Here is a 26,778-nt window from a genome sequence, read left to right on the forward strand (position 1 = left end):
TCATCCTCTTACTTTGCTTTATCTTCCTTTATAATTTTTATTTTTTTTTATAAAAGTTCAATCTTGATCTAAAACTTTATTTTTTTTATATTTTAATCTTTTTAATTAAAAAGAGAGAGGAGAGAGAAAGCCGCTTGAAAACAACAACAAATAAAATGTTATTTGTTTGGTCACTTTTTAAAAAACAAAACTCATCGTTTTTATCCTCAATTAATTCCATTTAATAAGATGAGTTTAATGGTGATGAGTTTTTTCAATAACCATATCTAAAAAGAAAAATCGAGTTTTGTTCTTATCTTTTTATATAGATTTTTGTTTTTTAGGATATTTTAGGGTGTTATGAGTTGGTAAATTATTTTAGTCTAGAGAGATTTTTATAGTGTTTTTAAAGTATATTTTAGATGAAAAATAACTTGAAAAACCATTCTCTCCTAAATTTTTGAGTCATTATAATGGTGGTTAAAAGTGTCGTGAGATATGCATTTCTTTTTACTTCTTTTTTTTAATAAACAAAAAGAGTGATTCACTCCTTTGTACCAAAAAAAAAAAAAAATGATATGGCCTTGCCCGGGTATGTCCTAGACCATGGCTTGACTTTTTATTTTAAATTTAATTTTTATAGTTTTTTTTTTTAATTTTTTTTTTAATATTTAATTAATTTTTATATTTTTTATTATGTAATTATATAAAAAATAATATTAAACCAATAAAATTCATGATTCAATTCACCAAGTTAATATGTATCAATCCAATTTATCGGCCTTTGGATTCGCTTGCATGAGCTTATATATATATATATATATATATATATATATAAAGGGTTTTCCTTGAAATAACAGAGTTGCTCAAGTGCAGATGACAAGAGCCGAAGTGTATTCCACTGATGATGCATCCTTCAAATAACACCCTGAAGATCAGGAGAGGGACCAAAAAGCAACCTCATCAAATCCCCAAGGCAAAATATGGGGAAAAAGCGTGAGGACCATTTGGATTTTTATAAAAGTCCTGCCATTTCAATTGTTTCTTAATTTTGGGCCCTAGTTTTCAAATTTCAATCGTATTATTTCCCAAAATATAAAGCATCAACCCAATGCTAGAGTCTTTTCTTGAGAATATAATAACATTATCGAAAATTCCTAATAAATACCACGTTAAAAAATTAAATAAAAAATAAATAAAATGAGTTATTGTGTGAATCTATAGTAACTTGTGAGGTGATGAGCAATAAATAGGAGCTACTTTAAATTTATTTTTAATCATTTAAGTTATGTTTGGTTAGTGTTATAGAGAGAATATATAAATATAAAATAGACAAAAATATATTTTAGTGGAAAGATGAAGATGTTAACATAAAAATAAATCAGCTTTGGATGAATTTATTATTCTTTTAGGATTGAGGCAATAATAAAAGTGGAGGTGAATTAGGTGTTTTGCTAATACTAAGAAATATTGTAATTAACTAATTCTGAGGAGTATATCTTAATTAGTTAGGTCTTATGTTTGCTTTCTAAAGGTCACCACTTTGAATCCCACAAACTTTGGAGTCATTGGAGGTTTACATGGTTGTTAACTTCAAGACCCATGAGATTAGTTGAGATGCGCACAAGCTAGCTCGAACACCTAAAAAAATATATTACAATCAACGTAATTAAACACAATTAATTCTTATATTGGGTGAATTAGGTGTTTTTACTCTTAAAATATCTTGTAATATATATTCAAATTATATATGTAATCCTTCAATTAGACAATATATATATATATATATATAGATAGAGAGAGAGAGAGAGGGAGAGAGAGAGGATAAGTGATTTTACTATGATGTTTAATCTAAGTGGAGGTGAATTAGGTGTTTCACTAATACTAACAAATATTACAATTAACTAACCCTAAGAAGTGTAGCTTAACTAGTCAGGTTCTAGGTTTGTTTTCTAGAGGTTATTAGTTCGAGTTCCCACAATCTCAATCTCTAGGGCCATTAAAGATTTACATGATCGTTAACTTTATAATCCGTGAGATTAGTCGAGGTGTGCTCAAGTTGGCCCAGACACCCATATTAATCTAAAAAAAAAATTACAATTAACACAATTAATTCTTATAGTGGGTGAATTAGGTGTTTTTACTTTTAAAATAGCTATATTATTATATATATATATATATATGTTTCTAGCAAAAATTAATTATTTTATAGTCGTTACTGTTTTTTTGACAACTAAAATAATCAATCGGTTCTTGCAAATTCTCAGGTTTTCATCCCTGATAAACAAGCGGTTAATTGATTCACTTGATATGGTCACGTGATCAACCGATTCAATTTAAAATCCAGTTTTTATAATTATAAGCTTGTTGAATCTTGAACTTTTTTAAATGCATATCAATCCTATAATACATACAATGTGAAAATGTATGAATTCATTTTAATTTGTGCTATCAAGTAAAATATAAATATTTACATAATAAGCACTAAAATGAATCCTTGATAAACTAAGTCTTTATTTGTTTTGTATTTTGTACTTGTTGATTTATTTTTTCATTTATTTTTTATATTTATTGATGATTTTTGTATAAACTTGTTTAAATTTAATCTAAATCAAGTATATGATTAATTTATTTTTATTTAATTGTTGTAATCAAAATATATAAATATCAATACGTGAATCAAATATAAACATTTATTTTTATGAAAGACATAGGGATATGTCAATTTTATCTCAATTATCTTCATTTTTTTGTTTAAGACAATAACCAAACCCTAACATATAAACAATTTATAATTTATCAATAAATTAAGATGTGTTTTATCCTTGGTGGAAAAAAGAAGAAGAAATTAAGATGTGTTTTCAATTCAAGTACATGATTCTAGCACGTACTATGAGCGAGGCGCATGCCCTTTTACCATTGTGCTACAAATCTTGCAAGATGTCGTGCTATGGATTCCCAGTTCTCCTTCAAGATCAATCATACATGATTCATCCAAAAACAAAAAACAAAAATCATACATGATATAGTTTGGAGTGGTTAAGTTGTTTAGTTACATTAAAGAATTCAAGCACATTCAGCCATTGATCCCACCTCTTAAGTCTATGAACTGCCACAGTTTCTGGTATGAGCTCATGCGAGCACCTACCATTTGTTCCTGGATAATCATACATTGCAGGCTTGTCGGAGAACCTGTTTTTGGCCTTGTTTCCCATCTTCAACCATTTCCCAACCATCTTGTCTTCTGGCCCAACTGTGTAATTCGCAGGGATTTCAGACTTGCCAATCCATTCAACAAGGTCCCAGGACAACAAAAACCCCATCCCTGACATGTAATCCGCAAAGGGATTCATGCTATTGCAAGGGATTACAAAACCATAATACAGGTCTTGCCATGGCAGTGGCTTTAGCGACAAAGACAATGGCTCTAGCCTAATGAAAACATCATCATCAGCTTTCATGACATAGTCATAATGTCTTGGTAGGATATGCGGGAGTGAAGAGAAGTATGCATAGGTCTTGCCATTGTTCATATTCTCAATGCAATCAAGAATGATGATGTCGTTGAACCGAAGGATTTCTAGAGCTATGAGTACCCTTTGTTCAGGCTTTGTGAGATTGCAAAATACAAACCTTACATCAATTTCAGCTATCGAAGATGACTGGATTCCATAGACAAGGCGAAGGAAATGGCGGCGATCATAGTTATCCGGGCGGGTCAAGATTCCAATCAGGACGCTAAATTTGGTTTCTGTAAGAGGTGTTTTGGTGAGTGTAATGGAATGGTTGTTGGATGAAGATAGGAGAAGTGATTTCACTCTGATGTTGAACAAGATGTAGAAAAAGAAAAAGAGGAAGAGAACAAGAGATGGCAGCGCAATGAGAATCACCCTCCTTTGCTTCATTATGGAGGCTGTTCTTGTGATCATGGCTCCAAGGCTGGGAAGATAAATAGAAGAAGAAGAAGAGGGAAGTGAAATCCATGCTCTGCTCTGTCATGTTTTGGCTGAGAGCCCTTTGTTTGAGGAACTTTTGGTCTTGTAGTCATGCTTTTCTTCATTACAAGAAAGTATCGGGAGTTACCTTAACATGTGATCTACTTTTACAGAGTTGCCATCACATTGCCAATGTTCTGTAGATTAGAGTGAGAAAGAGAGAGAACATGCTGCAACTCCTTCAAGCATAGGGCTCACATTTTTGGGCAGGCAATTTTTAGATGTTTGATCAATTTGGCGTTCTACTTTTCAGAAATTAATTATTCTGCTGGTCTCTCCAGCAAACTAGTAGAAAGCATATATATATATATATATATATATATATGCATGCGTGTGTTGTGTCAACCATTCAACTCGGAGCCTAATTAGAACTAAATTTAATTTCAAGTTGGATTTATTTTTAATCAAAAGGAAATCATTTTGGGGTGGAAAAATGAATGACCTGACTAACCCACCACTCCGGTCTTAAACCAAATGAGACCCTGAGCTAGGTCTTATAATGCTAACTCGCAACTCCAGTCTCAGACCAGATTAGGCCCTGAGCTAGGTCTTATAATGCTAACATACAACTCCAGTCCTAGAACAGATTAGACCCTGAGCCAAGTATTATAACTATAAAGTCTTAGTAAATGATGAAAGGATGAACATTTGAGACCTTAAAGGTCAAATTCATGTACAAGATTGGAGGGAGAGAGCAGTAACTAGAAAAAATTGTATTTAATTGATTGAAAGAAAAGAAAAAAATCCTGATAACTCCATGTTGAGAGAGGGGAACAAAACCCATTTACATTCCTGAATTGACTATAAAATCAACCCAACCCTAGCCAAACTCAAACCCTAGACAGCTATGATTTTGCACTTTCTCCTTGATATATATAGACAGAATAGCCAACCCTGGCAGTAGATTCTGTACAGATGCCACTTTGAGAGGAAAATTGGGGTCCACTTACCTACACAAGGCAAAAGAAATCCTTTTTAGGTTCAATTCAAGATGCACAACACAACCAGTTCTTACTTTCAGTCAGGTTTCATGTCCGACATAGCACAGCATTTAACAAACAGGAAAACCTATTGAAGGCCTTTTTGGATAGGAGCCTACCAACCAGAACTCACTCAAAACTCGTAGCGATTCTTTACTTTTGTTTGTACAGAGAGCATCATAGAGTAAGCCTATGCTATTGAAACCCCCAAAAGTTGAGAAATAGACTACACTGATAAGCATTAAGTGCAACTGCTAGATTGTTAAAGGCACCTCCTGCAATTGCCATTGCTGTCATAATTGTTGGTCCAGAGAGCTTGGATAGGAAATGCTACATGGATAAATAACTACGACAGACAGTTGACCAACATAAATAGCCTCTCTTTGAAAAAATTCTATAGTGTTTGCACTGTAACTACCAATACTTGTAGCATGGGAGAGAAATAGACACAAGGATGGGAGAGATTCGGTCTCCATGAATAAATCGGTCATTTCTTCCTGAACCAAATCCCTTGTATCATCAAAATATCAAATACAACTCCGATAATTAAGTTCTAACCCAATCTAAAGCAAGTCATCTCTTCCTGGGCACCTTAAAAAAAAACTCAAGCTCCTCAAAACAGCCACGACAATTCTGTTTCCCAACATCCAACTTTACTATATCAAAATCAATGTACAAGCACTTCCATGAAATTACTTATCTGCACATCTTTGTTTCCTATATCAAAGCATATCCTATATCAAAATGACAATCACAGCAGATCTGAAAAAAATTCAATAGAAATGGGCAAATAGATTAAGAAAGAAATAAACATGAAAGACAAAAGTTCAGTTCTGTATTGTACCTGTTAGTTAAGATCATAGACAAACAACAAACACATCTAATCACTTGAACAAACAAACAAAATTTACCACATTTACAGCCAATTTATCACTTCCATCTAAAAGGAATCAACAATTTAGTAAATCAACAAGTCATCGCAGAAATAATTACCTTAAGAGAAAATTCATTGCTGATTCCCAGATCCACGTGCATCAGGGTTGCTGGTATTCTGCTGCTGCTGTAGCTGGAGCAGGAGGTTGGCTGCAAACTGCAGCGTTGACTGGTATCTCTGATTCTTATCAGCCTCAGCATCAGCCTCTGAGGTACCCTGCCCGGATACAGAAAGAGCAGGTTGGAATTGCTGCACTTGACTGGGAAGCTCCCCATTCCCTCTGTCTGCAGATGGTGGGATCCCAGATTGGGTCTGGGAAAAATTTGTGCCCTGAACCTGACAAAACAAGGTATCAGTATCATTAGGTTTCTGAATAACTGATGGACTATACGGGTCCATAACATATGTTCCATGGACCACCCCATAGCCTTTCTGAGTGGTATGAGGAACTTTGAACAGATTTTGCTGGCTGACCTGTGGAGACAAAGCAAACTGTCCACTTTGAGAAGGCATGGAAAAGCTAGCCAATGGCCTGGATGGAGTTGCACGCTGATGAGATAGGCTGACAGTAGAATCTTGGATTTGACTGTTTCTAGGGATCACATTTGTTGAATGGCTATATGTGCTGGGGCCAGATGGGTAAGGCTGGAACTGAGACTGAACCTGTACCTGATAATTCAACTGGTTCCCAAATTGTAAATGACTTGTATTTCCAGAAACTTGATTATCATGCTTCCATCCCTGAGAGGAAGTTCCTTTGTCAGGGATAACTGAAGAAAACAGTGGCCTGACAATAGGAGAGCCCAATTCTGGTTGGTTACTTTCTGAACTAGACTGCTTATTGGCAGGCAGTAAAGTTGAAAGAGTAGCAATAAGATCAGGTGTCAAAATTCCAGCAGAGGACGATGCTGCACTGTGATTTGAGGCATATTCTTGGGGGACTGGCAGCACTGCATGGGACACTGTTGTCAACGGATAAATTGGTTTTGAAGAAAGCTTTGAATCCTCATGCAAAACCCTGTTATGATGGATTGACATCACTTGCTCCTCCTGCTGATGGAGCAAATTATAGTCAGCTTCTGGTGGTGAAATCTGAGTGTTCGTATACTGAGAAAAATGGATGGGCTGAGGCAATCGTTGCTGTGTTGATGTATTGTTAGGGGCCTGCTGCGGCAACTTGAGAACTACACCATACAGGCGTTCAGGTCCCGCAACTTTCAACACATTCTTTAAGAAATCTGATGGGGGCACGAGAAATAGAGTGGTCCCATCATCAAACTTTGCTACACCAGCTCGATTCTTCGAACCCAAGTAATGCAAAAATTCTGTATAGGAAGCAAAATCATCCTCACTATCTGGTAAGAAGAAAACAATGTCAAACCCAATTGCCTGAGCATAGTGTTTAGCCAGCACATCCAGCCCCGTCCTTGCCGAGCAATTTATGACAGGTGGTCTACAAAATGGGAAGATCACATGTTAGGGTGGAAAAGGATGTTACTGCTCAAGTGCATGATGGAAAAGGTGAGATGCTAATGAGAACAAAGCCATTGTTGAGTGGTATCATCCAGTGACAGCTAATTTTGAAGTCAGAGGAGAAGACTTGGAGTTACTCAGGAAGGAATTAGGAATGTTGTAACTCGGAGTTAGCAAAAGAATATTTATGATGCAAAATGATGTTTCAGCTAAAAAACAACACCAGGAAATTTTTAATGATGATAGAGAAAAGGCATTACGAGCAACTTCATGCAGACATTTAAGGTAAAGAGTTTTTGTACATTTCAAGGAAATTTAGCAAGCCAACCGACCACATCTCAGCTTCTACAACTAGCAGAAACAAATAATTCTGTAAGGGAATCTATTGGGTGAAACCATTTTACATAAAGAAGCATGTGTTATAAGTAAACAAAATTAGATACAGGCTACAACATCTCAAATGCTTGCAATGTGTAAAAGGCATAGACAAGAATTAGTAAGAGCAAATTTCATACTCACATCTCTGATTCTATCCCTTTCCCTACAGGGACACAACGGGCATGGCATACAGGCATTCCACCCTTGGCCACAATCCCACGCCATATGAAATCATCATCAAAATGACCCTTAAGCCTACCACCAACTGGACTAAGACTATTATTCCCCTGGAAACTTGGATATGCACCTCTAGGACCTAGCCTGTATGCTTTGTCCAAACCCAAATCACGATCATCCATCTTTCTAGCAGGAAAAGAATCATCATCAACAGATGGTGCAGAATCAATCCTTGACCGCTTGGCCTCCCTAGGAAACTGGCTTGGATCAAGCACATCCCAACCACTAGAAACTGACCTCATGGGTGGCCTGATACCTGAAGCAGGAGAAGGGAGGATCCCAGATGCAGGATCTCGGTCGCTATGTGATGGAGCCAAATTATTATATTCTCCACCTTGAAGTATAGGGTCAAAAACACCTTGAGGACCAAAAGGCCATACTGGCAGGTTCGGTCTATGAATGCCACTGGGTGGAAATGGACCAGGAAAATTTCTTGGCCCACCAGGTTGATCAAACATGATGTTCATAGGTGCAAAAGGATGTTTGTTAAACATTTCCAGCCTAGGACCTTTAACTCCAGGATAAAAACCAGAGTCCTCTTTCCCAGGTGCCGGTCCACTACTTGAGAACATAATTGTTATACGAGGATCACTGAAAAGCCGCCCTTGCAAGCCTTCTTTGGCACGCCGGGCTTCATCAACACTTCTAAATTCCACAAATGAATAATGCCTCGAAGGAAAGCTTTTAATTTTCTCAATCTCACCAAAAAGAATCATGGCATTATGTATCATTTGTTCATCAATCCGCACAGAAGGAGGATATCCTATCCACAAAATATTGCTGGGTTGGCCATCTTTCCGCTCCCCTGGAGATTTAGGTATCTACAACATAAAAAACGAAAATTCAGAATATAATCCACATGAACAGACTACAACCAAACAAAATTTGGCTCATCTAAGCCAGTTTAAGCATTACCGACCAACTAAAAATCTATTCAAATATCACTGCATGAAGCCAAGTTTCTCCCACAAAATCACAGAATAAGTTCAGGCTTGCAACTCTAGTCTGCAGTACATGCTCCTCAAGGTTGTGCAATGAGCACAAGGGCATACAACCAGCAGACATGTAATAACTTAACATGCTAGTTAAGGAAAGGAGAAATGAGAGAGCTTTGCAATTGTATTGGAATTAGGGTTGTTCACAATTTATCACCTGAGGTCGTCTTACTCCATAATGTGTTGCTGAAAACTGATCCTGTCTTGAATCATGAAAGTCGGGTAATTGTTCCTGGAGCCAGTAAAGAAAATGTCACCTCTGTTTATACAATGGACCGAAAGGGAAAAACGAAAAACTATACCACTCAAACATAAAGGTTCCATTTGAAAAAAAATAAAAATAACAATCAGGGGTGGGTGTCATAGGAGCACAGACACATTGAGTACATGCCAGAATCACTTTAGTTTTCTTGTATTATGGAAGCTCTATCAGTGAAGTCCCTAGGCCAAAAATAGATATAAACACGTTCAAAAGATATCAACTTACTCTTCTTGAGGATTGTGTTCGAAGGAAATCCACACGTAACTGATCACCACCAATTTTCTTTCCATTCATGTTTTTCATGGCTTGGGAAGCATCTTCCAGTTTGAAATACTCAACATATGCAGTATTTTGATCTCTACGAAACTTGAAATCCTCAATTTTACCGAACTTGAGAAACTCTTCTTCCAGCCATTCCTCAGAAACTGATGAGCCTATTCCACCCACCCATAGATGCCTACAAGGTTTGGCCTGAAAGAAGAAGAAGAAGGAGCTCACCCGACATGTTATGCACCAGTAAATTCTCAAACACATCAAAAAAAAAAAAAAACATCCTTGTTAAAATCAAGGGACACGTGCTCTCATGGGAAAAAAACATGTTGCCTGTATTACCATTTTCGAGACCTGTTACAAAAGTAACTTCATAGTTACCAGCTTGTCAATTTTCCATTAGGAGAGTTTTTACAGAAACAGACAGATTCTTGAAAACTTGCCACTGTACAATCATTTGGTGAGAAAAGATGATATTATAATTCTTTCTTCATGTTTTTCAGGTTGATAGCCATGAAACTTACTAAGGCTTTCAAAGGAGTAACTCCATTTTCTTTCCTTTTTCCTTGCCATGATAAAAGAAGACAATGATCTTTAAAAGAGGAACTGCTTTAGTACATGTTTCTAGAGTATGAATCTCTTAGTAATGTCTTCGGACATGCTCCAACTTGCTTTTGAAAGGTCTATCTCCCACATGTGACTAAGTACAAAGATCAACGGGAAGAAGCCAAATGTTTAACCGAGTATTTTGATGGCTAAAATGGTGCAGATTCCATTATGCAGCTATTAAAGACCTACTTTACCTAATAAAATCCTAAACTATTCCTGAGGTAAAATTGTGTACTTTGTCAAATTCAAGAAATAAACCATATCCGATAAAAAAAAAAAAAAAAAAAGTTTTTCATTGCTTGGGATTTATCTTCAAATTCATAAAATTAAAACTTTTGCATGTACCCCAGGCACATTCAAAATTTGAACTTTATATTTAGATTTAGAATCCAAGGGCTTTTCCTTCTCATCCAATATTCAGCAGCAGGCAATTTTGATTATATATCCTTTCTAAAATGTCATGAATGATGAGTACTAGTTCCCACACGGTAGACACACGATTACGAGCTTAAGGCGTAAGGTAGCGTTATACATACCCAATTTAGAGATCGATAATACAATGCAAGGCTCTAGTCATTAGTGGGGTAAGTTAATTAAAATTAACTCAAGTTAACAAAAAAAAAATTAATATCATGAACAATATTGCTTAAAAAAACAATAAAATATATAATCAAATTACAAATCAACTGAATTTTTAACCAAATTACTTCTTTATTTTTATTTTTTTATAAAACTTCAGTTTTTAATCAAATCACAACTTAACTCGGATTAATTCTTATGCATATATTTTGGATTGGCAAATTCACGTTTGTACATCTAATAAATTTCCAGAAATTATCCCTTTTCCCTAACTTTCCTCTTCATTACTTTTTTTTAGCATATTTTATGATCGTGGTAAAGCTCTGTATCTAGAGATGCAAGAAACTTATCATGTTAAAGAAAAAACCATAGGCCCTAATGGGATTTGACCACCAATATGCTGACTAACAGCAACTTCACGACATCCATTGAATTGAATGACAATTTGATTTAGCTTTGCCAGCCATTTACACCGCAGACAATTATGATTTGCAATTCATTGACGAACACAATGGCGAGGAAAAAGAGTCGGGCAACAGCTATATCCCTTTTCCTCTTTTTCTTGATGATGTAGAATGGAATGTGGATTCCTTTTTCCTCTCTTATTTCTTAATGACGCTGAATGTAATATGAATTTGATAATTATTGGAGTGGAATACGAATTTTTGTCGGGCAATAGTGGCAGTTTTTGGGTTGCAGTTTGAAAATAATAATTATAAATTATAAAAATTTTAATCAAGCTTTGTTTCAAGTAATTCTATACAAATAATATGCAGTACGGGTTAATTATCAAAAAACACTTTTAAAACTGTAATGGAGGAAAAAAAATCAACTACGACCCTTTGAATTTTTTAAAAAGAATCTGTTTTAAATATTTCTACCTCTACCAACCCTCTAATTAATCTCTCAAAAAGTAACCCAAAAAAACTGATAATAAATCATTATACTACAATAATCATATTTAAAAAAACAAAAACCCAATTTTCAAATGAACCATAATTTTCTCTCTAAATCACTTTAAACCGTATTTTTATGTGGATTTCGATTTGATTTTGATAAGGAAAGCCTTGCATGTTAAATCAAAACGCCCCATTTCAAACAAAATCATCAACGCCATCTCCGATGCTCTGTTAAGGGGAAAAAATTATTTTTTTGTGGTTAATAAATTCTGTTATCTCCATCACCAGACGCAAATAAATAATATTACACAACAAATCAATCATCAAATTCAAACAAAAATCCACAAACCCAAAATCATCAAAACCCAAAAATAAATCAGAATTAACAAAGTTAATAAGATGAAAAGAACAACAAACCGGTCTAGCAAACTCGATTTTAATCTGATTTCCACGTAGAGAAGTCCCTTGTAAGGCATCTTTAGCTTGTTTAGCATCTTCAACACGTTTAAAGTAAACAAACCCATAACTTCTTGCTGTATACGTCGTTACATTATCAATCGCACCGTATTGCGCAAACAATTTCATTAGATCTGATTCTGTTACATCTCTTGATATGTTCCCTACCCATAAATTATTCGCTTCTCTCTCTTTCATTGAGTCTTTCTGGTCTGTCTCTGATTTTATAATTCCCGGTTTGTTTGATTTAATAGGATCCGGCGCCATTGGAGGGATTTTGAGAAATTAGGGCTTTGCCGGTTGAAAAAATTAATTTCGGAATTTTTCTAGAGAGAGAAGACGATAAATAGTAAATACGAGTGAGGGACGGATGGCTGTTATTTATAGGGGAGGTAAGGTGGTGAACGGTTTGTCGTTTCATTTTTATTTTAATTGATGAGTGTGCGAATATAAATTTATATCCAACTCGATTAATTTTAACCATCTAAATCTTAATGTTTCTAAAAAAATTTAAATTCTATGATTATTATAAAATAAATTTAAAATCTAATCAGTTAAGTTATCTCATAAATTATATTTCGAGTTTTATTGTTGGGTTAAATAATGATTTTTAAATATTTTTCTTTTACTTTTACTTTTACTTTTCTAAAAGTTTTAATCATAATTAAAGGACAGAAAAAAAAAACAGTTTTTAAATTCTTGAGTTTTTGAGTTAACATAAGAATCATTGATTCAATATTTTTATAAAAAAATTATAATATTTTGTTATTTTTTATATAAGATATTAATTGATATAGATCAATTAAATTATTAAAAACTCAATCAAAATAATATATCATTTAATTTAATTAAAAACTTACCTTAAATCAAGCTTTAAATTTTTCAAATTAAATTATTAAGTTAAGCCATGTTTAGTAATTATAATTTAAAAAGTGAGGTGTTGTTTTTGGCTAATTTTGCATGATGAGATACAAGTGTGTTTAGTATTGTGATATTTAATGTTTTTTAAAAATATTTTTTTATCTAAAAATATATTAAAATGATTTTTTAATTTTTTATATTATCACATCAAAATTATTAAAAAAAAAACATCAACTCAATATTTTTCAAGTAAAATATACTTTTTAAATATCCTTAAAAAAAAAAAAACGTACATCTTTACTAGATGAGTATCGAACAAATTATTTACAAGTTTTTTATTATTATTATTAATGATAAGATTATTTTTTTTGACTTTTTTCGCATAGAAATTAAGTTATTTTCATAATAGAGTTTTAAGTTGGATTTCTACATTCAAGAGAAAATAAATTTTTTTTAATTCAAACTGAATGATAAGATTGAAATAATATTGATGTACCAACCAAACTATTTGACGATATTATAAATGATTAGCAAACATTTTTTTACCATTTGAGTAGACACTCTAAGAGTGTATTTTTAGGAATATTTTTAAGAATTAAGACATTAAAGATTCTTTCTGTACAGGGTTACAGGGGCGTGGGACTCACACATATTAAGATAACAAATTTACCTGTTTTTCTTTATATTTATATGGAAATTATTTAATTGGTAGTGTAGGCCATTTTATAAATACTTTTAACATAATTTTGGAATTTTATTCTCTATGCTGAGGAATTAATAATAGTAATTTTACTTCTTATTATCTATAATAATATGAGGTTTGTATCCCAATTTTTTTCTTTTTTTTCTCATGGATAGACTTTTCGCATGCATAAAATTATTTGTGCGTGATGAGTATCGTGACATCCACGAACTTGGGGAGGAATTTACTTAATGCTTCCATATACATGAAGCAATTATTAATTATTAAAGTCAACTTGAATTTATAGCTCAACTCTATGAAACTCAATCAAAATCTATATTTGAATTTAAAAAGATTCAAATTAATTTTAAGTTTTCCTATAAAAAAATAATATTATTTTAAATTGACCAGATAAACTCACTCAACCTGTTATCCAAATATTAGTTTTGATCATGAACAAACTGTTTTAGAGCGTGTTTGGTAGTGTGGTAGCGGTTGCTTTTCAAATAGCTTTTCGTGCCGAAAAGCATGCCAATGATGTTTTTTTATTTTTTAAAAATCATTTTTAAGATCAGCACATCAAAACGATCTGAAAAGTACAAACCGAACTCAATTTTAGCAAAAAAAAAAAAAAAAAATTCAAAATTTGACGAAACGCAGTTACAAACGCAATGCCAAACACTCTCTTAATAACTTTGATATCATCCTTGTGAAAGATATACATAAATTGATCTAGAAATCTATATTAATAAAAAAATAAAAATAAAATAGTGACATTCTCATTGTCAAATATGAAACGAGAACCAAATTGTTTAAATTTTTATTTAATAAACTTGTTTTTAACGAGTTCCTATGAGATTGATCTGGGTAGAGCATTTTTCACTAGTCAAGATCAGAGCCATCAGAGTTGTATATCAGAATGCAAAGCTATCCATCATCATATCAGAACATTCTCTGTCTAGCATTCCACAAGAGTTACAGACGTGTTAACAGTAAGGATATCTACGAATACGACCATCTGTCCTTCGGAGACTAGCAAAAGGATACGGCCTGTACTGTATTAACATACCTCGTTTTTTTGTTTTTCTGGGGATGCATCTCATCTCCATAGAGCTCGTTTTGAAACTTAAATCGACTGGCATATTGTGTATGAACAGCTTGAATTCTGTATTTGAGTTTAAGTAGATTTCGATCCACATGCTGCTCATTCATCATTAACCACCTTGCCGTTCTCTTTCCGCAGTACTCCCTTGTTTTGTAGAAATGATGCCATGGATGCAGGAACATAACTCGTCAACAGTCCCTTTGTTAAGCTGAAGAGCATCGCGGTTAATCCATCGATTTCTGATTCGTATTGTTCGTAAACGAAGAAGGCGGTGAAGGTGAAGACCAGAGCTGCATTTAGTTCCAACAAGGTCAAACTAAGAAACAAACACGAGTTGATCATGATAAAATAAATAAAATAAACTGTTCCCTACCTAAACCTATTGCCACAGCCAACGATTCCACCAGGATCCACTTAACGAAATAGAGAAAAAGTACCACCTGAATTGATGATAAAAATTATTTAGCAACAGAATTTCCACGAGAAAATTACATCCACTAAAAAAAAAAGAAGTTGATAGAAGACTTGGACTTAACCCACTCTCCATTGAAGAAGGCTACACTAATTGCGTTCTAAATAACAAAAATAAAATAGAAAACTGATAAAATCACTCAAAATGTAAAACAAATGCTATCATAATCTATACCTGGAAGAATTTGTTCCAATCCTCTCCTTGGGCCAATGATCTTATAGTGAGATGCCCTCTGTTCCATAGACATACTATGGACATTATAGAATCTCTCACTGAATTTTCTGAAATTTCAAACGAAGACAAAGATATCTTCGGAGTGTTGAAACTGGAACTGTTGCAAAAGCATCACAATCAACAGACCAGATATAACATTCAGCACAATGATTTTGATGAGAATGAGTTTTAGAGCAAAAACATTTATAACACTCGCATATTTGAAGTAGAAAAAAAAGGGGGGCGGGTGTCAAGATGAAGAGAAATATATATATATATATATATATATATATGTTAGAAATTTGAAGAAATTATATAAAGTTACAGAGCCTGGTAATATTCAATCTCAGGCCTTCATAGAAGTTGATAATACTCACATCTTTGGAGGTAGATTGGCATATCCATATAGGATGGTTGTCACTAAAAGCAGCAGGTTGGCAGTAGACGAGGCAAACGTTTTTCCAGAAAGCAAAAACCAGTAAAACAACAGGACAAGAGCAACAAAACAAGTAAATGTTTTCTTCTCATCTCTCCACAGCAAAATGTCTGAAACTGCAAAAAGAGAGTTCAAGTCATTATAGTGACAAAAAAAGGCACCTTACTACAAAATATGGTTGAAATGATGTATAACTAAAAAGAAAAGGCTAATGCAGACAGAAAGTGGTTTCAGTTGAGCATAGACACAACCAAAATGATTAGTTGTGGCTACTGCAACAATAGTCACGGCCATTCAGCTAAATACATCTACCTCATGTGACTTGGAAGCTGAATCAAGACCGCAAAATCTATCAATCTAAGCCCAGATCAATAAAGCCTCATCTGAAAGTTTCATAGGTTATGTTGGTAGAGACATGAACCTACAGCTATATAATGTACTACCAGTATTACTGCACAGCCCAATTTAACTTGTACATAACAGAAAAAAATCTCAACCTTTACCACTGCCCAGCAGCTTCTCAGCTTTTGATTGATCTTCAAAATTCAAGAATCTTCCAAAAGACGAGTCCTTGGCCAAATGAGAGAATGATTCAATGGTCAATCTGATGCCATCCTGCATATTAACCAACACAAACAATAAATTGTTATGTTGTAGGTGTTCCAAAACTTAAAATTAAGCTATTGAAACATGACAACGCACTTTTTATTTCATTTGATGTCCATCATAGCAATGAGTGCCTGCCGAAAAAAGGCTGGTAATCTAAAGGTCACTTTGACTTTCAAGGAAAATGTTATCCGAATCAATCAAGCATGTTAGACTGGCAAGACCAATCAATTGTTGGATACTGACGGAGTATATTTGCAAAGGGGCCACAACATCAATTTTCCTTGCCCCCAGGTAAATATTGGACTACAAGATAAATGACACTCAAATGGACAAAAGTGCTGAATGTTGGAAAATCTCAAAGCTTATAGGCTCAAGAATTATGAGGATAACAGAATGGCCACAAAGACTGGGTAAAAGAACTAAGGTTTCTAAGAAAAACATTGATGATTTGACAATTAAATGCAAGAAAGACATAAGGGACCATACATACAGTTAACAAAACTCACTTCCAGAGAGACAACTGGTGAGTATCCAATGTACTTTTGAGCTGCAGAGCAGTTAAAAGTTCTGGTGCATGAGGCTAAATGAAAGAAGCGAGCTGAGATGTCATGGTTATATTTTCTGGAGCCAAGCTTTTCACACATCCATTCGACAACCAAGAGAACATAGCTGACTATCCTGGCGGGAACTTTTATGGAAGGTCTGTAGTCAAAGTAAATACAAACTCAGATTCAGATTGCAGTATGAGAAAATCCAAGACAAGCATACAAAAGAATGAAAACAAAAAAAAGTATGTTCGCATCTTAGAGCTGAAATCTAAGTCTTTCAACACCAGGTTGAGGCTTAAAACTGGTTTACAATCCCTACATTCAGATTTTTTAAATTATACTGCTGAAATTCTAAAGATCCTGCAGCAGCCAACACACCACCAACCTAGCATCATTTGAAAAAGAAAAGATCAATATGCTTACTTTACCTTTGATACCCCAAGCCTTCTAATATCAATGATACAAAATCCTGAAACTTCATAGGTTCGAGGTTGGTGATGAAAAATGCCTGCATTTGATTGAAAACAAGTAATGTTTTCCTTATGCATTTAATGTCACCAAACACAGAAACTAAAGTGTTCACCACACATGACCATTAAGACTATTGGAATACCTTTCCAGCCACAGAGATCATCTGAGAATCCAGAGATTTTGCTGCACAGATGTGGGCATGAGTAACATTCTCAGCATAGGTAAAGTCAGACATATTGTCACCACTTCCTATAATAAGCTGAAATGAGAAACCACATCACTTCAAAAGAATTCAAAAACCACAGTTCATGCTCATGGAAAGAAATTTGGTGTACAATATATGACACCCAAACATGGAAAGATGAAAACAAAAATCTACCTGCATAACAGGTAAATCTGCAATGTACCAAAGAATTATTACAGCTTCAAACAATATATATCAACTAGATACCTAAAGCAAACTACAGAAAGAGTAGGGGAAAGTTCAATCACAGTAGTATAAGAAGCTCACAAAATCAATAAAGCATGAAAAATCACACAAAAGATGTTGAGCACAAATAGTCCTCAAACCTTTGCCCAGCCAGATCTTGCTAAATTCACTAAAAAAGGAACAAGCTGAGTGTCTCCAGGTCCAAAGACATTGCTAGGCCGCAGTGCACATGTTAAAAGACCGCCAATGTTGTTAGCATACAGGACTAATGCTTCTGCTTGAGCCTTAAGATCACTCAGCATGTCTGCAGACTGTATCATGATAAAAAAAAATACCAGTCAACAGGGAAAAGAAAAATTACATAACCCAATAGAAAATGTAAGAAGGGAATTTCTTTCTCCAAAGAAAAAAACAAAGAAGAAAAGGTGAAATCTCTAGAGCAACAAACATACTTTCCAATGGCATGGAAAAGACTCGTCCCTATTAAATATATCATGTGAACCATCAAATATTACATCTGCAGAACTGTTATATATAAGCTGTCTGACTTTGCATTCTCGGCAAGCATTGATAACATTTTTAGCACCTGTATAAAATGAAAACAAGCAATCAGACAAAAATTATTCTGAAATGTTCCACCCCCAGTACCAACTAGCCCCTCTATGGTGCATGGTTTTAATATAAAAAAGTAATAGCCCATTAATTACCTTGAACTATAATCATGTAGCAATCATAGAAATCATGTTTCGGTAAGTCAGTAGCTTCCATGTAAAATACAACAGATGATCCTTCAACAGCTGCAAAAAGACAGATCACATACATTTCGCTCTCTTCATTTACATATCATCCAGAAAAAATTAACCAAATTCAAATTTCCACCCACGAATTTTCACATTATTCAGATATCCATTTCTCCCATTTTCTCAGCAACCAAACAAAGAGTCCCACCACCATGAGCATCTAACCATTTGTTAAGAAGCTAAAATCACTCAAGATTTTCATGAAATAATATGAACTTTACAGGGCTAACACTCACACTATATTGAATAAATAATTCAAAACTAAACTTTCTTTTCTTTCTTTCAATTTTCTTAGAAACCAAACAAAAGAAACTCACTCCAGAATCCCACAAATGACATTCCATCACTCGTTTCAAAACCCCAAAACTACAGTAAACTAAACCTCAGTAACTCTCTTCAATTACAAAAACCATAAAACAAGTTGAACTCTAACTTAAAGCAGCTTGCACAGATTTATGTCATCACGGTAATTTTCTCTCCATTTCTTTCCTTTTCAATTACCTTTTTACCAGCCAAAAACACATGATATTCCTTAATATTTTAAATTTCAAGAAGTAATTGAATAAGAGATAGTAACTTTACAAAATTTCAATGAGTTAAACAATTAAACAAATAATTTACAGCCTCATTTGACCACGGTACTGCCAGAAATCACCACAGCAATCCAAAAAAAAATCCATTTTTCTCTCATTTCCCCTTCCTTTCTCACACTTGCTCACCAACCAACCATACAAACACATACACATACAGCCAAAAGGAAACGCTCGAAATCTCCGATTTTTTTGTTACCTTTAATGATTTGAGAGAGATCGCGAACATCGACTTGACAATAAGAAGCAAGACCTGACGCAAGAGCATCACGAAGGACAGAATCGCCATGATTAGAGTCAGCATCGAGTTGCAAGGAGGGAGTCGAATCGGCGACTCGAACGATCCAATCACCGAGTTGAAGGAGACGTGTAACAAGCGATCGGCCTAAAAAGCTCCGGCCACCAAGCACCACGACGCAAGTTCTTTGGGCTCCTCTAGGGTTTATCAAATCGTCGACGATCGCCATTTTTAGAGGATTTTGGTTAATGTTCTTGAAATTTGGGGGTTTGGGAATTGTTTATAAATGAGGAAAAGAATTGGCGGGGAAACTGTGCGTGCGTTTATTGAGACTCTTAATTGTTGGTGGGTCCCACAGGATCTGCTTTCCTTTTTATTTATTTTTTCCCTACACATAGGTTGATGGTGAAGGGTATATTCGAAACTCGGATTCAGTTTATCTTACAGTTCTAAAACTTGATACGGAGTATTCTAAGTATAAAACTCGGGTTATAAACTGATACTGATAGTGTTGATTCGGACTAATTAAAAATTATATAAATTTTAGTACTTTTATTTATATATATTTTTAAAATATATTCATGAATTTTTTAACCAAATTTTATCTAGATTAATTAAATCGTGATTTAATTCAGATAAAATCAAATAATTTATTTTTAATTTTTTATCAACTTATACAAATTACCAAATTATAAATCAACCTTGACAACTATATTTCCATATCTAAATAAAAAAATCACATATATTAATATTTGAAAATGTGATTGTATTCATGTTTTTAAAAAAATTAATTTTTTTTGTTAAAAATTATTTTTTTTATATATTTTAGATCGTTTTAATACACTGATTTTAAAAATAATTTTTAAAAATAAAAAAAATATATTATTTTAATACAAAATACACTTTAAAAAATAACTATAACCATAATTAAAAATGCTATTATAGTTAACTAAGTAGTCTAGTACAGTCATCTAGTCCTTTTTGCTTATTTTATAGATACACAAAACTTAAAAAACGAGCTATCCTAAAATTCAATGGATCAACGTCGGACCAGTTGAATAAAACAAAAGAAAACATAAACTTTGACATAAAAGCTAACTTGAAAAGGAATTTGCTTTCTTGAAACTTCAGAACATCCTCCTTTTAGCCCCCTTTTGTTGTTGTATTCTAAACGGGGTTGCACAAAATTTAAAAATTTTTTTATTTAATTTTTTATTTATAATTTTATATCATTTTAATATATTAAAAATTTTTTAAAAAATAAAAAATATATATTATTTTAATATATTTTTAAATAAAAAAACTCTTTAAAAAATTAACAACAATTGCTCCCTTAAAGTCACCCTAAAGACATTATTAAAGACATTGAAAATAAAAGTTGCTTTTGATGTGCATTTTGAATAGCAAGAAAGTGGCTTAAAAAGAGAGACAACGCCCACTCATCTGCTTGACATGGTGCTCATGTCTTTATGATGCAATCTCATGTAGAATGTTACGAGGTTTCCAAGGCTACGAGATTCCTAATCCTTCTTTTTTTTTTTTCCTCAAATTGATATTTCGAGTGAAACGAATCCTTAGTATATTAATATTAATACGAGGAGTGAAGTTTTTATAATTTATATAGTTTCGATGTGCATAAATTATATGTTTTTAAATCGGAATTAAAGAGATCAATTTATTTATATTACGTGAAATTGACCCATATATTAATTTTATTGAACCCTCTTCATTTAATTAAATAGGTAAACTCATTGGAAGTTGATATATTAAATTCAATTAATGTTATAAGTTAATTTTGAATTCTAATTAATCTAATTAAAATTTGATTTAAGTAAATAAAAATAATATTAAAAATTATTTTTTTGATATCAGTAAATTAAAACAATTTAAAAACATTAAAAAAAATTAAAAAAAATTAATTTTTTTTAAATACTTTGAAAAGTATAGCAAATCTCTCATTAAAGACGTGACTATGCGAGACAACTTGATGGATTTGGTGCCAGTTGCTTCAATGGGAGATGGGAGTGATGTAAGATCTTTTTCAGCTTTATTTGGTAAACCCATCCATCACCTACCACACCACAAAGCCATAAGAAACAAACACACGAGGCAGATGGAGGTAAGCAACCTCGCCCACAACACAAGAGACACAAGCCTCTGCCATACCTTGCCCAATTCCTTGTTTTTTTCTACCATGGCGGGCCCAGATTTCTTCCTAACTCAACGAAAACCAGCCTTCATTTGCTGGTGTCCCACCATGATAAAGCAGTTCATTATTCACCCCACAAACGCCATTGATTAATAAATGGTTCAGAGTGGTTTTCCTAGCTGCAAGTGATTAGGAGTCATGGCAAAAGGCATCGTGGTCCCTACGTGTCTGTCTCCTAAATTTTAAGTTCCTAGTTCCATGCTCTGTTCTAAACCACTACCTGCGCCTGAATCCATGTTTTTCTTTCAGTGTCGAGGTTGACTAGGTCACACATATCTAATCTAATTCTGGCATTTCGTTTTCTGAATTTATAATCAAAGAGAGAAAATCCAGCTCTCCATCTTTGAACCAGCTGAACATAATTCACGCTACATGGAGCGGCACTTGCCGAAGAGCACAGTCAAAGCTCTTGCCAAGTCCAACTTCAGTCGAACAGCAGAAAAATAAGTGTTTACAGTAGTGGAAGAAATGGCATCATGCATGAACCAGAACCAGAAATGAATACCTTCTTCGCAATGTTTTCACAGCTAATAAAAGCTGAGCTGGTACGGAATTAAACCATTTTATCCAAATAGAAGAAAGCAGGATTTGCTATTTCTTTTTGTTAGAGAATCCGAAGGAGATTCAAGATATCAAAACCCGCAGAGAATAATACATAGCTGAATCACCTATCCTATAACAAGTTGATAATCTTGTATGTGATCTAAAAATTGTCCTTCGCTTGGCGGATGACGCCTAAGGTTTCTGAATCACTTGCTGTTGCCGGAATGTTTAAGGTCTGCCGGATTTCTGTACTTGATGTGCGGAGGAAAGGATTGCAAGCCTTTTCAACCTTTAGCTTAGTTGGAATCTGATAAGACAGAAAAACTCACGTTCTATGCAAAACTTTAAAAAGATAAAATTTAAAGTTCAATGATAAGCAAAGAAAATAAAAAACACATCCAGGACTATGAAATTAAATCAAGTTGATCGATAATTTATGCAGATTGTTGATGTCTAAGGAACTCAGCTTGCAAGCTACTTCCAAGTTTACTGAAACTGAATACCATTTCAAGGCGTGTCCACGAGGAAGGTTGTGCTGTTCTACAAAATTAAAAACTCTAATAGCCGGAGCCAGGCAGGAAAGCTACGGACATAAAACTTTAAGTGCTTCTATAAAGCCAAAGAGGGTATGTACTCACGTACAGTAGCACACACATCCCTTGTAAGGCAAATGCTTGACTTGCAACTGAATTTGGTGCCTATATCTGTTTCCAAAAGGCAAGATACCTTTCAAAAGTCAATGTTTCAGTTTGAAACATCATGAGCTCAATCATGGATAGGAATCTCTAACGAGTTGAAGGGCTATGTGAGCACTGTCAAGACTGATAAGGGGCACAAATCATAAAATCAATTTTCATTCTAGATCACAAAGATAGGAAATAAGAAAATCCAGCGGCACATTACTCCGTTGCTATATTCTCCTGGCCTTGTACTAGAGGCATAGGACTGGATCCTGCTCTCATTGTGAACTTGAGGGTAGGGGTGGGTTCAGGCGTTGTGGCAGCCCATCATTGGTTAGTTATTTCAAAAGAACAAATAAAAAGGCTTACGACTCACTGTTGGCAAACTTTTGCTGCGAAGATGTGCTATGTGGGCTGCATAGGACTGGAGTGCCTCGTTATTTGGTTCTATAGACAGTGCAAACTTTGAATTACTCTGTCAGAAAAGATGCATCGTAGTTAGGGCCTTGATCTTTGATTTTTATTAGATCATGCAAGCAGGATACGAAAAACAAAGATAACAGTGACCAACCAATGTATATTCGTGACCACAATATATATTTGTATCATCAGGCAGTGACACGATTTTCCTGAGGGAAGAATGCATCTGCAACAAAGACAATCAGATGCTATAGTATTAAATCATCATGAAACAAGATGAAAAGGGCAACCAGTTTCCACAATGCCTCCAATATGGACAAAATTTTTAACAACGAAATATTGACTGCAGAAAGGCATTACATACATAATAATCAAGTGACTAGCTTCATCTTGTATTCTGTTGGTTAATTAAGAGGCCTGCTATTTGGATTACACAATTGGAAGTAGTTCTATCCCATCCTCCAATGTTTCACCCAATCATCTCAAGATTTGACTGCAGGGATGTCCCCTTCTAACTATAAAATATTTCATTAAATGTACAACTTGTAAACTGTAAAGTAAAGACAGAAATTTAGAAAAATTAACTGAAAAGAAAACGATTTTTTTGGAGGTTCAAAATCACAGATCTCTTTTTGTTGGGCGGTGAAAGCTAGGGAAATATATCAGCATTCAAGTTCAGAAAACATGTATCATTAACAATTCAATACTCTTCAAGTCAAAATGATGAAATGATTCTTTTGAAAATAATTTCACCTTGCAGATTCATGTGCTGAAACAATTTTACTCAAATAGAAAGTCCAACCCAATATGTGCATCATTAGATATAGTTTTGAACCTCAGAAAAATGGTAAAACGAAGAATAAATGTCAAGAATTACCTGCTCAGGTGTTCCTTCAAAAAGCTTGCCACATGATAAACTAAATAAAGTGTCTCCGGTAAAAATAGCCCCAGAACCAGGAAAGTAGAAACTAATGTGGCCTACAATAACAATTAAATGAATGCTGAACGTCAGAACAACAAAAACTGCAATAGCTGCATAACCATGAAGTCTTAAACTCTTTACTCCTCCCAAAACCAACAAGAGAAGTCCGTCCACCATCCTACCAGAAATAACCAGCGCTATCCATGTATGCAATTTACTAGAAATTATGAAGACACTACTGAAATTTACTGACAAATTTGACAAAATTTCTGTTTTGGTTTAGATGAAGCCAACAAAAAACTGTCTGTTTCATATTTATTTTTTGTATTGAGTCTATACCACATGTCCCATGCAACTGGATAATCTCCAAACAGAAAATTCTAAGATCCCCATTTTAATGGCATGCAAGACAGATATTGGAAGTTATCACCTGTTGCAGCCTTCCATTGTGCAATACATTTATAACTATTTCATGTGACTTGGATTTTATATTGGCAATTTACATATTTCATGAGTTTTATTCTAAGTAGTGAATCACAAGTTCATGCTTCTAGAAAATGCATTATTTTTTCTTTTTTGGAACAGCATGGAAATGCATTGATTTAAAATGCATTTTCAGTGTCATTTCAAAATTAACAGAAGAAAAGAAACCATTTTGACATTATAATGATATGATTCTCATGAATATCTATAATCGACAGGATTTCCTAATGTTAGATTAATCAGTAAGGAAATACAACCTCGGGTATGGCCAGGAGTGTCCATTACTTGCACCTCATGGGCTGCAAACATCCACTTATCCCCATCATTCAGAACTATATCAATGCCAGGAATCCTATCCCTGTCGACTCCCGAACCAATTACCTACAAACAAGAAGTGGAACCGTAAAAACCACAGAAAATTTTGAGAGCTACTTTACAAACAACCATGAAGGACTCTCTTAATACTCAATGAAGAATCCTCAGCATTCATTGAAAACCTTAGACTAAGCTAAGTTTCAAGAATTAGACTCAATACCAGCAGATTTAAAACGGTGAATAGAAACTCTGGTTTTTGACCATTATAAGGCTCTTGTATCAAAGCTCCTTGAATTCATCTAATCTCATCCAATGTAAGTTGGGAGAAGAAAGAAAATGAGAACCCAGTTATATACCTTTGCACCATATCTTGCTTTCAACTCTTGATTCCCACCTGTGTGATCATGATGATGATGAGTATTTAGTATGTAAGTTAAGTTCCAGTTTTTCCGACTTAAAGCATCTATAACAGGTGTAGCTTCAGACGGATCGACAACTCCAACTGTGCCTGTATCCTCGTCACGTAAGAGATATGCATAATTGTCCTTAAGACATGGCACCTGAAGCAATGAAGGTAACAAAAAATGATATGAGGCATCCATTCACAATAAGAGCACTCAACACTTCAAAATTACAACAGAGCTTGCAAAATAAAAACATCACAGATTCTTACCAATTCAATTTGCAATGAGTATGACATATTAGAAACACTGCAAAACTGGGCAACTTTGAGTGTTCGACTTGCTCCACGCAAGGTTTTAAATGGCGTAGACAACAAACGCGTGAATCCATACACAAGACCTTTACTAAGGCTAAGTTGCCTCATGCCTGGCAATATGCAAAGCCCACTCCTCACCTAACAATGTAAGAGAAAAAAATATAAGGTCCTGGATCTCAATCTCCACAGTTTTAGCAAGTATATATCCACTACATCACCAGAAATAAACACCGAACCTATTCCACAAAGAAGGAAAATCATCTCCTGATATGAAAAACCAAATGAAGCAAATGGACAGTGATAGATGGATGAAATCATTTACATTAGAAAGGCCAAAAATTATATACAGAAAGTTCAGCTTCTCAAGATGATTTCCTGTCTTCAAAAGCTCATATGTCAACATGCAATTCACCAATTATGCCTTCTGCTCAACTTCCACTAAAAATAAAACAAAGTGCCCATTACATCAAATCACTTGATTCTTTACTATCCAACCAATTAAACTTCTGGTAAAAAACCTACATCACCACTAGGAGAAGAAAAATGAAATTTCACCATTCCTTCTACCTCCACCATCAAAACTAGTACAAAACAGTAAATGGGCTTTCTTAAAAGAAGTTAAGAATGAAAACTTTAAACAAAAATCAAGCAAATAATACTCCAAAATAAAACAGAAGCAAGGATTCTCCAATCTCTCAAATGGGTTCAGACATCAAGATCACTCATTTCCCATAAAGAAAGAGACTTTAAAGTTTAAACCAACACTAAAGTACAAAACATTCAACAAAATCAAATGGATCTTGAGTAAACAAGAAATGGAAGCAAGCAACCCCACCCTGGAGCAAGGGAGGGTAGCCATGGCACAGGATGCTTTGGAGATCATCTGCATCACTTCACTCTTCTTTTATTTCTCTGTTTTTTTTTTTTCTAGAGAGAGTTATTGTGGATGGGTGTGGGTTGGCACTTGATTAATTATGATGAATATTA

General features: G+C 34.2%; 4 protein-coding genes across 8 annotated transcripts; all 4 read right to left on the minus strand.

Moving 5' to 3' along the window:
* Positions 1 to 2,892: 2,892 nt before the first annotated feature.
* On the minus strand, positions 2,893 to 3,884 carry LOC118032123 (beta-1,3-galactosyltransferase pvg3-like). The gene is made up of 2 exons (XM_035036734.1): positions 3,036 to 3,884; positions 2,893 to 2,946 (listed from the first exon to the last, which is right to left on the minus strand). Exons 1-2 carry the CDS (start codon positions 3,882 to 3,884, stop codon positions 2,893 to 2,895), a joined length of 903 nt encoding a protein of 300 aa, XP_034892625.1.
* Positions 3,885 to 4,664: 780 nt separating this feature from the next.
* Positions 4,665 to 12,419, minus strand: LOC118032035 (flowering time control protein FPA). Of its 2 annotated transcripts, XM_035036596.2 has the most exons (7): positions 12,008 to 12,414; positions 9,459 to 9,704; positions 9,129 to 9,203; positions 7,881 to 8,797; positions 6,363 to 7,341; positions 5,948 to 6,224; positions 4,665 to 4,924 (listed from the first exon to the last, which is right to left on the minus strand). In XM_035036596.2, the coding sequence occupies exons 1-6, from the start codon at positions 12,311 to 12,313 to the stop codon at positions 5,961 to 5,963; spliced, it is 2,787 nt and encodes a 928-aa protein (XP_034892487.1). In that variant the 5' UTR covers positions 12,314 to 12,414; the 3' UTR covers positions 4,665 to 4,924; positions 5,948 to 5,960. The 2 variants fall into 2 exon arrangements, with proteins under 2 accessions (XP_034892487.1, XP_034892485.1); XM_035036594.2 differs by having other exon boundaries at positions 5,948 to 7,341; positions 12,008 to 12,419.
* Positions 12,420 to 14,381: 1,962 nt separating this feature from the next.
* Positions 14,382 to 19,829, minus strand: LOC118032037 (3beta-hydroxysteroid-dehydrogenase/decarboxylase). Of its 2 annotated transcripts, none has more exons than XM_035036601.2 (12): positions 19,463 to 19,829; positions 18,581 to 18,670; positions 18,326 to 18,459; positions 18,014 to 18,184; positions 17,586 to 17,702; positions 17,401 to 17,480; positions 16,931 to 17,126; positions 16,319 to 16,430; positions 15,757 to 15,931; positions 15,341 to 15,497; positions 15,068 to 15,134; positions 14,382 to 14,984 (listed from the first exon to the last, which is right to left on the minus strand). In XM_035036601.2, exons 1-12 carry the CDS (start codon positions 19,728 to 19,730, stop codon positions 14,794 to 14,796), a joined length of 1,758 nt encoding a protein of 585 aa, XP_034892492.1. In that variant the 5' UTR covers positions 19,731 to 19,829; the 3' UTR covers positions 14,382 to 14,793. The 2 variants fall into 2 exon arrangements, with proteins under 2 accessions (XP_034892492.1, XP_034892491.1); XM_035036600.2 differs by having other exon boundaries at positions 16,313 to 16,430; positions 19,463 to 19,825.
* Positions 19,830 to 22,191: 2,362 nt separating this feature from the next.
* Positions 22,192 to 26,754, minus strand: LOC118032046 (probable hydroxyacylglutathione hydrolase 2, chloroplastic). 3 transcript variants are annotated; one of them, XM_035036620.2, is made up of 8 exons: positions 26,627 to 26,754; positions 25,747 to 25,929; positions 25,430 to 25,633; positions 25,016 to 25,139; positions 24,231 to 24,331; positions 23,505 to 23,579; positions 23,310 to 23,408; positions 22,192 to 22,560 (listed from the first exon to the last, which is right to left on the minus strand). In XM_035036620.2, the coding sequence occupies exons 1-8, from the start codon at positions 26,678 to 26,680 to the stop codon at positions 22,414 to 22,416; spliced, it is 987 nt and encodes a 328-aa protein (XP_034892511.1). In that variant the 5' UTR covers positions 26,681 to 26,754; the 3' UTR covers positions 22,192 to 22,413. The 3 variants fall into 3 exon arrangements, with proteins under 3 accessions (XP_034892511.1, XP_034892510.1, XP_073266379.1); XM_035036619.2 differs by lacking the exon at positions 26,627 to 26,754 and adding an exon at positions 26,114 to 26,597; XM_073410278.1 differs by lacking the exon at positions 26,627 to 26,754 and adding an exon at positions 26,028 to 26,138.
* Between the last annotated feature and the right edge of the window lie 24 nt (positions 26,755 to 26,778).

This window comes from Populus alba, chromosome 7 (assembly GCF_005239225.2).
Source record: "Populus alba chromosome 7, ASM523922v2, whole genome shotgun sequence".
Taxonomy (NCBI): Eukaryota; Viridiplantae; Streptophyta; class Magnoliopsida; order Malpighiales; family Salicaceae; genus Populus; species Populus alba.

What these genes read in the sequence shown, in the direction of transcription:
- LOC118032123 (XM_035036734.1), bottom strand. Translation starts at nt 3,884, where the DNA reads ATGAAGCAAAGGAGGGTGATTCTCATTGCGCTGCCATCTCTTGTTCTC. An exon ending in ATGTGCTTGAATTCTTTAAT is followed by an intron (nt 2,947 to 3,035) that starts GTAACTAAACAA and finishes TTGATCTTGAAG; the next exon opens with GAGAACTGGGAATCCATAGC.
- LOC118032035 (XM_035036594.2), bottom strand. Translation starts at nt 12,313, where the DNA reads ATGGCGCCGGATCCTATTAAATCAAACAAACCGGGAATTATAAAATCA. An exon ending in ATGGAGTAAGACGACCTCAG is followed by an intron (nt 8,798 to 9,128) that starts GTGATAAATTGT and finishes TTTATGTTGTAG; the next exon opens with ATACCTAAATCTCCAGGGGA. An exon ending in AAAGGGATAGAATCAGAGAT is followed by an intron (nt 7,342 to 7,880) that starts GTGAGTATGAAA and finishes CCCATTTTGTAG; the next exon opens with ACCACCTGTCATAAATTGCT.
- LOC118032037 (XM_035036600.2), bottom strand. Translation starts at nt 19,730, where the DNA reads ATGGCGATCGTCGACGATTTGATAAACCCTAGAGGAGCCCAAAGAACT. An exon ending in GAAGGCTTGGGGTATCAAAG is followed by an intron (nt 17,127 to 17,400) that starts GTAAAGTAAGCA and finishes CTTTGACTACAG; the next exon opens with ACCTTCCATAAAAGTTCCCG. An exon ending in GCTGCTGGGCAGTGGTAAAG is followed by an intron (nt 15,932 to 16,312) that starts GTTGAGATTTTT and finishes CTCTTTTTGCAG; the next exon opens with TTTCAGACATTTTGCTGTGG.
- LOC118032046 (XM_035036619.2), bottom strand. Translation starts at nt 26,194, where the DNA reads ATGTTGACATATGAGCTTTTGAAGACAGGAAATCATCTTGAGAAGCTG. An exon ending in AAGCAAGATATGGTGCAAAG is followed by an intron (nt 25,140 to 25,429) that starts GTATATAACTGG and finishes TCTTGTTTGTAG; the next exon opens with GTAATTGGTTCGGGAGTCGA. An exon ending in TTGAAGGAACACCTGAGCAG is followed by an intron (nt 23,580 to 24,230) that starts GTAATTCTTGAC and finishes TCTTTGTTGCAG; the next exon opens with ATGCATTCTTCCCTCAGGAA.